We start from the raw sequence: 13,421 nt of genomic DNA, 5'->3' as shown, positions 1-13,421 counted from the left end.
CACTAAAAAATTTATGGAAAATGGAAGAAAAATGGTTGGGCCATTATTTATTTTTCTAGTAGCTTAGTGGCTAGAAATTCCACTTTAAAGATGAATAAGTGGAATATCGGGGTTCGAATCCCAACTCCTACATAATACTCCTTTCGTCCCAAAATAATTGTCACATTTCACTATTGCACACTTGCTGATGCACAATTTTGATCATTAATATATTTAGTTGTGTATTATTAAAAATTATGAATTTGATATTTTGATAGTACTCATCGAGACAAATCTAACAAGATCTCATATGCTAATATTTATCTTTATACATTGGAAAATGCTAAACAGTGCCCCCGGGGCACTAATTAAGAATACAAATAGATAGAAGTTTTATCTCGTAAATTGTGCATTCAATGTTTTAATGATGTGTAAAATTATTCTCTCTCATCATTAACTTTATCATTTGTTTCCTTTTTTAGTATGCTTAACTAGTGCCCCACAGGCACTGTTTAGCATGACCCTTATACATTAGTAAAAAAATATGGTCAAAGTAGCTTACATGAATAGTGCATACAGTCAAATTGTGACAATAATTTTGAGACGAAAGGAGTATATGTGATATTCCTACCAATTGAACGGTTTTAGGTGCGTTTGAACTTGTTTTGTTGGATGAACTCAATAAATGATTAATAATATAATCATTGGTTCAGTTTTTCAGTTTCTAAAAACTGAAACCGAGAACTAAAATGATTAATTGGCTCGGTTCGATTTCAATCTGAACCATAAAAATTAATTTTTTATTTATCTGTCTTGATTGATTTTGATCGTCGATTTAATCAATTTTTTCTAATTTGTTTACTCTCCAAGTTTGAACCATTCATTTAAATTTCTAACATGCAGAACTTTTTTTATAATAGCAATTATATTATTAGGGTCTTGCTAAACAGTGCCCCGGGGCATTCTTTAAGCATTCTATTTAAAGAAATAATTTACTCAAAAAGTGGAATATTTCAATTTTCGAGGCGTTGACTTCACACATTTCCATAAAATTTTAATAAAAACTTACTATTTAAGATGCTTAAAGAGTGCCCCCAGCCCTGGGGGCACTGTTTAGCATTTTCCATATTATTATTAATACTCCGATCCTAAATATAAGAGGAAATTTACTTTTTAGATTCATTGATAATCTAATGCATCTGGACCATATTATTAACCAGATACATTATATTCTCAATGAATCTAAAAAATAAACTTCCTCTTATATTTAGGACCGGAGGGAGTAACCGGTATCTGCACAAGACGAACAAATACTGGGGAAAACATAACTACAAAACAAAGACGTGTCGTATATATGTGGAACACAAATGTAAAAGCTAAAAACATACACCACCTAGTAGAGGTTCACTTCTAATCCTATTCTTAGAATGACACTCTAGCTTCCAGACCACCTAAGAAGACCATCAACCCGACCCAAAAAGATGCCTCTAGACTCTAACTCCCGATCTCAAATCAAAAGTGATCGGTCAATCAAAATCCAAAAACAGCTCCGCAAGCCAAAAATTGACGGGACAACGGTAGAATAAAAATTTAGACATACTCCTTCCGTCCCAAAATATAAGCAAAAATTGGTCAACTAAAGTGGATGTATTTGGTTAAAAATTTAGTCTAAATACATGTATTTTAGTTGACCATTTTTTGCTTATATTTTGGGACGGAGGGAGTAACTATTAGTGCATACTTTTATATTGTTCTTGCAGCTTTTCCTTTTTTATTTTTTATTTTTTATATAGATTTGAATGGTTTCATTTTATTTGATCTTGCAGCTGCAGCCTTTCCTTATTCTGTTTCCAACTAAAACAACACAAGACAATGGTGGATCTTCTTCCACAATGAATTCAAAACAAAAACGTGCAAGAAACTGTTAAACGTAGTTCATTCCTCTATCAGACTCCACTAAACTCTCTTTTGTGAAGCAAATACTAGTATCTTTTTTTCCACCTCGATCGTTTAATCTAGTTCGCGGTCAGTTTTGCATTTAGTGGTTTCGAACTCTTCCGATCGTAGTTGTAGGGATCGAACCGTAACTCTCCCTACTAGATCCAGCGCCAATCACCACGTGACCAACTAACAATTGGTTGAATATTAGTAATTCTACTCACTAAATATATTAAATATTCAATAAATTTAAAAATTGAATCGTCTTTTATAAAAGACTTAAATATGCAATTAGTCCCTGTAATTGTATCAAGTTTTGGTATTAGTCCCTGCACTTTTTTTTGTTGGCTATTAGTCCTTGCAATTTGAAAACAGTTTGCTTTTGGTCCCTACCGTTACACAAACATTAAAAAATTCTTAGAAATTAACGGAGTGCCACGTGGTCCAATCCAAATAAGCCACGTGGCACAACAAAAGTCTAGGGATTGCAATGGGTAGGGTATGGGTAGGGTACTATAATACCCATCCCCATACCCGCAGTTTGAAAAAATACCCGTACCCATCCTCATACCGGCGTGGGTAAAAATCTTTGTCCCCGTCCCCATACCCTATGGGTATCTAAGTACCCATACCCGTACCCGTTACCCGCAGTTTTGCTAAAAATAAATCGATCGATTATAAAATATCATATCGTTTTAATATAATTATTATTTTTTTAAGATTTTAATGTTGACTCATGAAAATTATAAACAAAAAATTTATCAATCTCATGTTAAAGTTCATTTCTTTGTTGACATATTCACATTGTGTTTGTATTATATTATAAATAAATATTTGGCTTTAATGCAGTTTTGATTTCCCTATTTTGAAAAACCTGAACTTTTGATCCCCTATTTTAAAACTCAGCACTTTTGATCCCCCATATTTTAGTTTTTTGTTAGTTTTAGTCCCCCACCTCAATTTGGTCAAAACTTTTGCTTATGTGTCATGCTCACTGATGACGTGGTATTGTACATGTGGACAAACAATTTCCTTAGATAGTGTTCCGAGCCCCAATCTTTTGCTTCTTTGATTGCAGTGATGTAAACACGATCATCTTTAAGGAATCTCATTGCAAAACATGCATCTCTATAGGTCAAATATTGTGTGTCACCAATTTTTCTGACATCATCATAGCAAGTTGTCCACATGTACAATGCCACGTCATCAGTGAGCATGACACATTAGCAAAAGTTTGACCAAATTGAGGTGGGGGACTAAAACTAACAAAAAACTAAAATAGGGGGATCAAAAGTGCTGAGTTTTAAAATAGGGGGATCAAAAGTTCAGGTTTTTCAAAATAGGGGGATCAAAACTGCATTAAAGCCTAAATATTTTTATTAAAAATGTGTAATAATTTAATAGTTGTTATATTTTTTAAAATTGGTATACATATGTTATTATATAAAAATATATACAAAATAAATAAATATATATTATGTGGGTATGAGGCGGGGTGGGTACTAAGGTACCCGTACCCGCACCCATACCCGTTCATTTTTGCGGGTAATTACCCATACCCGTGCCCGTACCCAAAATGCGAGTTTTTGCTCTCCCCGTAATGGATATTTTTTGCGGGTACCCACTGGGTATGAGTCAAATTGTCATTCATACAAAAGTCTATGTTATTTATTTTTTGAAGAACATAAATAAATAAGGGTGGATTTAATAAAAATAATAATTAATTAAAATGAAGAAGATGACAATGTTTTTTCCATTCCTATGTGCATAAGCCAAATCCACCATCATCATGTGGCAATTCTATTTCCCAACCGAAAATCCACCATTCCGATCGCGACCACGAGTACGACCGTCACAACCACAACCACCGATCAAAATCATCTTCATTCAGAAAATCATCTGAAGTCAGTGACGAAAACAACATCTAACGCAACAACAGCTGCAGTAGAGATCGCAAGAGCAGAAGAGCAGCAATGAAGAGAGGAAGCATAGGTGAAGAAATAGATTATTAATTAGTACTTGTTTAAACTTAACTCATCTCTTCCAATTAATTAAATTGGAAGGAATTTTCGGTGAAATTTGCTATCAAATTTCAATTATTTCTCAGTGTAGTTTTATCTTTGTTTGATTGCTAAGCCATGGAAGCTGTTTGACGGAGGAAGAAGATCAACTCCTAAAGCCCTCTTTTATGTAATCTCTGTTTCTTTCTAATTTAATTTTATGGAAAATGCTAAACAGTGCCTCCGGGCACTAATTAAGCATGTTAAAATAGAAATTATATCTCAAAATGCGTGCATTCAATGTCTCAAAAGTATAAAAAGTTGTCTTTTCAATATAAATTTTATTTTTTATTTCCTTTTAAAATATGCTTAACAAGTTCCCCGGGGACACTGTTTAGCATGACCCAATAATCTATAACAATATATAAAGGGGATAAGGGAGTTTGGGCTGGATTTTTTTTTGTCCATTTTGCCCTTCACTTCCTTTATGGTTTTTTAATTATTCCATAATTGCCCTTAACTTCCTCTCTTTTTTTTATGGTTTTTTCATCTATATCTATAATATATAAAAAGAATACATGAGTTTTGGGGTAGAATTTTCATAATACCAACATTACCCTTGCTTTTTTTTAGTAGCAACAAAAATCTTTTATTAACAAACTCACCATAACATAAGGCGTATCTTTTTTTTTTTTGTACATAAGTTAGACACAGGCAGGCGCGGAACGCGCCTGCCTGGCCCGCTAGTTTTATTAATAAAATTAATAGCATAAAAGTGAGACTTTTGTTGTGCCACGTGGCTTATTTGGATTGGACCACGTGACACTCCATTAATTTCTAAGAATTTTTTAACATTTGTGTAACGGTAGGGATCAAAAGAAAACTGTTTTCAAATTGCAAGAACTAATAGCTAACAAAAAAAAAAAATGCAGGGACTAATACCAAAACTTGATACAATTACAGGGACTAATTGCATATTTAAGCCTTTATAAAAAGACCAAAAGATGTAGTAATAATTTTGACAAAATTACATTTTTAATTCTTTAATTTAATTTCAAGTAACAATTTACTGTAAAAAATAAAGTAACAATTTAGTAACAAATATCTTGGTTGGAGAGTTTTACGCAAATTAAAACGACGCCTATTTTTAGGTGCAGAAGCAAAACCATCTTTTTTTTTGGGATATTTGAAAAAAAAAATCTAACTAATAATGTGTTTGAACTTTGAATAAGAGAATATTTTAAGGTAGTGTAATTATAGAGGATAATTCAAAGGGTTATGCTAAACATTTCCCCGAACACTAGTTAAGCATACTAAAAAAAGAAATAAATGACAAAATTAATGATGAGTGGATAACTTTTTATACACTCCCTCTTGTTCTTTTTACAAGTAATATTTTAGGAAAAAAATTCGGTCATTTTTATAAGAAGTTTTGATCAATTTTCAAATGTTTTATATTTTCAATTTCAATTATACTCTTATTTATTATGAGAGATAATTTAAAAATAAGTAAGTTTGTTGAAAAAAGAGTAATTAAATAAGGGTATATATGGAATAAATTTAAATTTATAAGAGTATTAATTGAAATAACTATGTTAAATGTATTTCGTTAGTCTGTGTCATTTTTTCAAAATGTTCTTTATAAAATGGACCGAAGGGAGTATTTAAGACATTGAATACACAATTTATAAGATAAAATTTCCATTTTGATATCTTTAACTAGTGTCCCGGGATATTGTTTAACATTTTCCTAATTCAAATACTCCGTTCGGTACTATATATAAGGAACACATTGAGAAAAATAGACATACCAAAGAAGTTTATTTATTTTATTAAAAATTGTAAAATGTTATATACGTTGTTTCAAAACTAACCTTGGGAATGTGTCTGTGCAATTAAGACATAACATTGAAATATGTTGCATTTTATACAATTTAATAAGGGTAGACAAAAAATTATCTATTTAATAAAGAATAAATTTAAAGAGTGTTTAATGATCAAATTTTTTTTCTCCAAAATGTTCCTTATATATAAGATCCGAGGGGAGTACTATTTTTCGTATAAATTCTTGTTTGAATAAATTACTGTATCTCCTTTAAAAAACCAAAGAATATGTAAGTGGAGATTGAGTGTCAGACTTCAAACCTGTAGCAGTAGTTCCTTTCTGTTCCAAAATCTCTCCCTATTCTCAATGCTAACTAGCTAGCTACCTAGCTACTACTCCCCCTCCCTATACAAAATCACATTTTCTATTCCATCAAACACAAAATCTCAATCTCATCATCTTCTCACTTTCATTTTCATTACATTACATTCTCCCTATAAACAAATTACTAAAATTTCTACATCAAAATCCAAAATCCAAAATCCAAAATCCAAAATCCAAAATCTTGTTACAAAATGAACATGTTAGGCTTAAGAGACTTAGTTCTCATAGCTCAAACTCCTTCATCTCTTCACAACCAACAAAACCAACCCATTTCATCAGATCATCATCCCAACCTTCCCTTACCTTCATCATCATCATCAGCTCTAAGTGTTGGTCTTGGAATTTTCCCACTCCTAACTACTACTACTCCTCCTCATCATCAAGACTCAAACTTTTGGAATCTCAAGATGTGTCAACCACAACAAGTGATGATAATGAATTCTACAAGCAAAAGGGTTGAAGAAAAAGAAGATGAAAAGATAAAAAATTTGATGATAGAGGAAAATAGTAATGGTGGTGATGAGTTTAAGGTGTGTTTGGATTGTGGAAACAGAGCTAAGAAAGATTGTAGCTTTAAGAGATGTAGGACTTGTTGTAAAGGTCGTGGTTTTGATTGTAGTACTCACGTGAAGAGCACGTGGGTACCGGCTTCGTTGCGCCGTGACCGGAAAATGGTGTTGGCTGAAACCGGTTATAGTGATGGTGGTGGTGGTGGTGTTTCTTCTGGTACCAAGAGGCAGAGGATTTTGGTGTCATCATCACATAATGCTGCTACTTCTCATAGTTCTAGTTCAATTGCTGCTACAAGAAGCTTAAGCTTAGATATTACTAGCTCTTGTCATCAAGGTACTTTCAATTTTTGTTTCATACTAACAAAAAAAATTAGTCTCTTAAATTGAAAAATATCAGGTATTTTAGGGGAAATTCTAATATGAACTACTTTATACTAGTGGTTTATGGTGAACCCATAGTTAAAAAATATTTAAAATTTTATGGATGACATACATTGTTTGAAAGTATAAGTTAATAGTTTTCATATTTATATGATTGAAATAATGGCTTACAATAATTTATACCGGTTTGATTAAAACAACAGAAAATAAAGATGTATTATAACTTGTATTGAATTTTCGTCAATCATGTCATTCTTTTAGCCGTAAGACGAGAAATATCATAATTTTTTAGTTTTAAAGAGTATTGTCGATAGTTATTAGAATATATGATAATTTTAAGCATTTATCCATGGCGGATTTTTAAATTTTGCACTACAATTTTTAAGTGTTTTATGGGATGAAGCAAAGTAGTTTTAAGTCAATATGTATGTTTCTGTATTGGTTTTGATGAATCTTTATTGAAAGAATTTTTGATGTGGAGATTAAATTAATTGATATTCTTTAATTTAAATGATTAATCGGCTATTTCAGAAATTTTAGAGACTAAATTGATTGTATACATGAGCTAAAGAATATGAATTGGCTAGTTCAGATTAACCAGACTTGGCGTGAAGGAAATAGATTGGCCGATTGGCTAACCAATTTTAGCCTTACTTTGTATTCTTATGATATTTTTGTTTTGGAGACTCCTCCTGTAGATCTTCAGAGACTCCTATTTGATGACATTTTCAGCCTCTGCATGCCTTGGAATACTCGTGTAACTTTGTAGTTTTTTGTTTCTTTTCCTCAGGCTTTTGTCCTCTTTTATACCAAAAAAAAATTGATCGACTCTTACCATACAATTCGAGGACTAAAATACCTGTTCACTCTTTTTTTTTTAACATCAAATTTGTTGAGTATGAGTCGTAGTTATTAACTTATTATCTTATAAACTGAACAGTAGTATTTCAATACAAAGTTGTTTTCTATGTACCTTAAATTTGATTAATAGAAAGGCAATGCTGCTGAGAGAGAGTCAGGGCTGGTCCAATTATGTCCAATAGTAAGGCCTAAAGCAAAGACTTTAGTAAGGCCGGCCCTGGAGAGAGACAATTTGCCGAATTTCGTTGTTAAACATCATGTGTTATAAGAAAATTAATGAAGTAGTAGTAGTAGTAGTAGTAGTAAATTGGTGAAGATTTTACTTAGAAACATTAATGTCTAAACAAAATAATCCATTCTAGTAAATTTTTTGGATGATATGTTTGGTACTGGAATTGCAGATGCTAGATTCAAACAATCTTTGCCACGTTATGTTCGTGCACCTGCTGTTTTCAAGTGCCATAGAGTTTCTGCTATTGGCAATGGTGAAGATGAACTTGCTTATTTGGCGACAGTGAATATTAGTGGTCATGTCTTCAAAGGGTTTCTTTATGATCAAGGTATTGATGCAAAAAATGAAACAAAACCTTGTGTTTCAGAACTTCAACTTGGAAGTAATGGCAGTGGAAAGAGTTACAGGGAATGTTCTTCTTCTGCAATTGAGGTTCCAACTAGTGCATATCCTGCATCTGCTTGCTAAGATTGCTTTAAGGTAACATATTTATCCCTTAATTAAATATATTATAAGTAAGTAAATTACATATTTTCGTCCATGAGCGTAGTTTATTTTCTTTCCTTTTTCTTTTTTTGACGAAAAGCTTAGTTTATTTTCTTGTTCCTGTGTGTTTTTTTTCCATAGTAAATTACATATTTGGTTGTATAAAAAATATTTTAAGAAAAAAAAAATTAACACTCCAAAAAATTTAATGTTACAAAAAAATACTACAAAAAAAAAGAAAAACTCATTTTTTAGATTCGTTAAATCATTGATGTATTTACCAACGTTTAGTTGGTTCAGTGGTGATTGGCGCCGGACTTGGTAGGGGGACTAAGGTTTGATACCCCACAACTACGATCGGGAGAGGGCTGAAACCACTTAATGCCAGAACTGACCGCCGAACCAGATTAGGCGGTTCAGTGGACCGAATATTGGTGGTGAAAAAAAAAATTGATGTATTTGTATTTTTTTTTATGCAATAGAAAGAAACAACTGCGAAAAAACAACTAAATTAACTTCAGGGGAAGGAAATCCCCATTGAATCAGCAAGAAAACAGGTAGAAAGAGGAGTTGGACACTACCTCCAAGATAATGTCCCCCTCCAATCCTGCTCTATGTTTAGCTAACCAGTCTGCACAACTATTGTCTTCCCTCAAGGAACGATGGAAAGACAAGAGCCAAGGATAATCAATTCCTCTTGATGAGGTCAATAACAGGTGTGTAAAGGTGAGTTGTAGGAACTCCATTCTGAATAAAATCCAAAGCCGATTGACAATCCGATTCACACTCAACACGACGAAAACCATTGTTCCAAGCCATCTGGAGGCCATGTAAGATCGCTTGCAACTCTGCATTTATATTTGTAGTGATACCACAACTGCCCGAGAAACCCAATAACCAATTACCATTAGTGTCTCAGATTAAACCTCCGAAACCACAGCGTACCGGGTTACCAAGAGAGCTACCATCAACATTTAATTTAACGGCTGGACTTGTGGGAGGTTTCCAAGCTACCATATGAGTTTTCCTGTGAGTGTTGGCCGAACCAAAACACCTACAAGTGTTTCATGCTGAGAATTAACGAGATTCACAATTTTCCAGTCTGCCCACAAGTTGTTAGAAAAAAGCTCTTCATTGCGAGCTCTCCAAATGAACCAACAAGATATCAAAAAATATTGTCCATTCTTCTCATAAGCAAAATGTTTAATCCACTCATAACAATTAGACATCAAGAAGTTGTGAGAACTAGAAAAATACAAGTTCCAAATTCTTACGGCTTTCGGACAATCCCTCAAAGTGTGCATGATTGTTTCCTCAGCCACCCCACATCTTGGACAAGATGCATCATTAGTCATGTGATGATTAAATCCAACAGAGTTGTTTGGTAACTTTCCATGCATAATCAACCAAACAAAAAATCTGATATTTTCAGCAACCTGTAACTTCCAAATCCACAACCAATTGGAATCATTAAGGCACCAATTGTCATCTATGTTCAACAACCACCTGTAAGCACTTTTGGTTGAGTAAGTACCTGAAATATCAGGTTCCCAAATAAGGAGGTCAGCAGAAGTATTATTCAAAATAATGCTTTGCATTTCAAATCTTATGTCTGAAGGGATTTGAGTAGCTAAAAGATTGAAATTCCAAGTGCCAGATTGAACCACATCACAAATCTGGAGATTAGTATCACTTATATGTACAAAGGGAAGTCTATTACATAACTTACCTTTATGCGTGCAGCCACTTCTCATACCACAATGATACGTTACCACAACCAACTTTAGTAATAAACCTGCTGTTGAGAATCATAGCCTCCTTCTTTATAGATTTCCAAGTGAAAGATGTTGCTTTGTACTCAGTCATAAAAAACGTGAGAATTTTGAAGATATTTGTCTGATAGTACCCAAACCCATTAACTTATCTGGATGATGAAGAAGCTCCTAAACATGTTTTCCTGACATAGAAGTATCGATGTAGCGGGCCCGTCGTATCCCAAGGCCTCCTTGATTCTTAGGTTGAGCAATAATGTTCCACTTTACCCAATGACAACCTTTCAACCCGTCCATTAATGTCGACCGTCGATCAATTCTGTTGTTTTGTGGATAATATCATGCTGTCTCCTCTTTCAACCAAACAACCCCTCAAAAAGTTTAGTCTCTTTTTAACAGTAGAAACAGAATCATCACTCTTCAACTTCAACGCATGGGTAGAAGCTGCAACACGGCGTGGCGTTGAAGAACTTCGTATCTATCTTTCTAGGCGCACTTTTAAACCGACTATTTTCATCTCTCAAACACTTGTTGTTGTCAAACTTCATAGTTTACGAATTGGAACTGATACTTCGTCTGTTCATCTTCCATCACTAAAAACCCTACATTTAAGTTGTGTTAATTTTACAAATCAGAATGATTTCATCAACTTTCTTTCTGCTTGTCCTAACGTAGATGATTTTAAGGTTGTTGGACCTATCTTTCATATGTTGGTAAAAGCGAGTAGCGGTCCAATTTTTGCTAAGTTGGTAAAAGCGAGTATCGGTCCAATTTATGCTAAGTTTATTAAGTTGATTGAAGCGACAACTGCTGCTATGTTTAATGGTATTCGTAATGTCCAGTTTCTACGCGTAGGCATAGTGACAGAGGCCTCTTTCAAAGTCATTCCGGTGTTTTCAAACTTAATTCATATTGAAATAGTGTTTTATTCTCATCGCCCATCTCATTGGGATGATGTAGTAGACGTTCTCCAACATTGTCCCAAGCTTAAAATTCTTTTTATTAAGGTTTGTTGTATAGTACCTTTTATTTTTGGTTACATCGGAGCCAATGGGGTTTGAACTTATATGACCTTAGACATACAGTTCAAACGCCTCACCACTAGACTCAACCTAGTGGCTTTGTATGTTTTTTTTTTTTTTTAAGCAAGTGGCTTTGTATGTTGAGTTGTAGTATCTTTGCTTTTTTGCTGCTTGTTCTTTTTTTTATTTTGTTCATATATTTATTTTTCATAAATGTTATTTTTTATCTTTACAGTGGAGACACAATGGCTCATCCAATGAATGGAAATGTCCAATTTCGTCTCTTGAATGCGTTTCCTCTCACCTCAACTCATGTACTATTTTAGACTTTCATGGCTCAACAAATGATCTTCGATTTGTAACATATATTTTGCAGAGTGCGAGGCTTTTACAAGATATGACAATCAACGTTGCTACTAAGGAATTGTTTTTGGAAAAAAGTCAGATTATAGAAGAATTGTTCTCCTCTCCAAGGTCTCCAGAGTGTAAACTTTCATTTGATATAAGTAAAGTCAGTGGAATTAACAATGAATTGTTTCTATATTTCTAATATGAAAAAGTTTAGTTTGATAGTTTGGTTGGACAACTAGGTTAGGCTTGGTCTTCTTATAAATTAATCGGGTGATGGATTTTAGTATTTTGATGAATTCTACTTCGAATTACCATTGTGGTTCAATAATGATTGTTTTTAATTAGAGTTGTTTGATTATGCTTGTTGTTAATGGAATATGTTGGCATTAAGGAGTTGTGATATTCCAATTGTGGTCATATACATGCTGCTTATACTATTATCCTTTCTTTGTTAACGTTTGAAAGTTCCAATGGCAAGAGATATATTTCAATTTTATTTGTTTTATCTGGTTATCAGTTGATTGTTCATTTGGTTATGGCATGGCTGTATCATAAATTCACCTCCTTCAAGTTTTATGATAATCTTGTAAGGACTAGTAGGTGTGGGACTGGGAATAGGGTGGTCGACCCTGACACGATGAAAATATTCTCTGGCCTATATATTATTTGTTATAACTTATTAGCCTATTTAAAAGCCTATTTCATATTAACATCTTCAAATAAATAAATATGATGTATGGCTTAAATATAGTTTTGCACCCCTGTTTTGATTAAATCGGAATTTTACTCCCCCTGTTTTAAAACACGGACTTTTACCCCACTGTTTTACAATTTTTTGGATTTTGCCCCCCTTAAAATTCTGCTTTCGAGTCACAACTTCAAAGCTTTGCACACAACTCAATTTGGATCAATAATTCACCAAACGGATATCGAAATGACCGTAATCGAGTTATCTTTCCACAGAATCAAACCCCACTAAATTTGGAGTTACAAAGAGAGATTAATTACCGTTTTAGTGAAGGTATGTCGCCCAAAATTCTGCACAAAATCTGCTTTCGAGTCACAACTTCAAAGTTTCGCACACAACTCAATTTGGATCAATAATTCACCAAACGGATACCGATATGACCATAATCGAGTTAGCTTTCCACAGGATCAAACCCCACTAAATTTGGAGTTACAAAGAGAGATTAATTACAGTTTTAGTGAAGGTCTGTCCAATTACTAATTTTGCAGAAATCTACTTATGACCTTCAAATTCAACATCGTCTACCAAACATATCGTAACTCCAAATTTGACGAAATTTAAATGACAACAAGGGTAATTTCGTTAGCTTTCCGGAAATGTAAATAATATTGAAAAATGAGCTACAGGGTGAGAGACATGACAAAAATACCAGTAGTAGTTCCATACATTAGTTGATTTGGACAGACCTTCATTAAAATGATAATTAATCTCTCTCTGTAACTCCAAATTTAGTGGAGTTTGATTCTGTGGAAAACTAACTCGATTGTGGTCATTTCGGTACCAGTTTGGTGAATTATGGATCCAAATGGAATTCTGTGCGAAGTTTTGAAGTTGTGACTCGAAAGCAGATTTTGTGCAGAATATTTGGGGGACATACCTTCACTAAAACGGTAATTAATCTCTCTTTGTAACTCCAAATTTAGTGGGGTT

At 33.4% G+C, this 13,421-nt stretch overlaps 2 protein-coding genes across 3 annotated transcripts; both read left to right on the top strand.

The window, feature by feature from the left end:
• Window positions 1-6,033: 6,033 nt before the first annotated feature.
• Window positions 6,034-12,143, top strand: LOC123893737 (protein LATERAL ROOT PRIMORDIUM 1-like). Of its 2 annotated transcripts, none has more exons than XM_045943538.1 (3): window positions 6,034-6,972; window positions 8,282-8,592; window positions 11,769-12,143. In XM_045943538.1, the coding sequence occupies exons 1-2, from the start codon at window positions 6,318-6,320 to the stop codon at window positions 8,578-8,580; spliced, it is 954 nt and encodes a 317-aa protein (XP_045799494.1). In that variant the 5' UTR covers window positions 6,034-6,317; the 3' UTR covers window positions 8,581-8,592; window positions 11,769-12,143. The 2 variants fall into 2 exon arrangements, with proteins under 2 accessions (XP_045799494.1, XP_045799493.1); XM_045943537.1 differs by having other exon boundaries at window positions 6,080-6,972; window positions 11,628-12,143.
• LOC123893738 (F-box/FBD/LRR-repeat protein At5g56420-like) lies at window positions 9,927-11,567 on the top strand. The gene has a single exon (XM_045943539.1). It carries the CDS (start codon window positions 10,670-10,672, stop codon window positions 11,429-11,431), a length of 762 nt encoding a protein of 253 aa, XP_045799495.1. The 5' UTR covers window positions 9,927-10,669; the 3' UTR covers window positions 11,432-11,567.
• Window positions 12,144-13,421: the final 1,278 nt, after the last annotated feature.

The sequence above is a fragment of the Trifolium pratense genome, linkage group LG7 (genome assembly GCF_020283565.1).
Source record: "Trifolium pratense cultivar HEN17-A07 linkage group LG7, ARS_RC_1.1, whole genome shotgun sequence".
In the NCBI taxonomy this organism is placed as follows: domain Eukaryota; kingdom Viridiplantae; phylum Streptophyta; class Magnoliopsida; order Fabales; family Fabaceae; genus Trifolium; species Trifolium pratense.
This window is presented reverse-complemented; position numbering and strand designations above follow the sequence as displayed.

Bases quoted from the DNA above. Each gene is read 5' to 3' on its own strand.
- LOC123893737 (XM_045943538.1), top strand. From the start codon at position 6,318: ATGAACATGTTAGGCTTAAGAGACTTAGTTCTCATAGCTCAAACTCCT. The intron at 6,973-8,281 runs GTACTTTCAATT...CTGGAATTGCAG, and splicing joins TACTAGCTCTTGTCATCAAG to ATGCTAGATTCAAACAATCT.
- LOC123893738 (XM_045943539.1), top strand. From the start codon at position 10,670: ATGTCGACCGTCGATCAATTCTGTTGTTTTGTGGATAATATCATGCTG.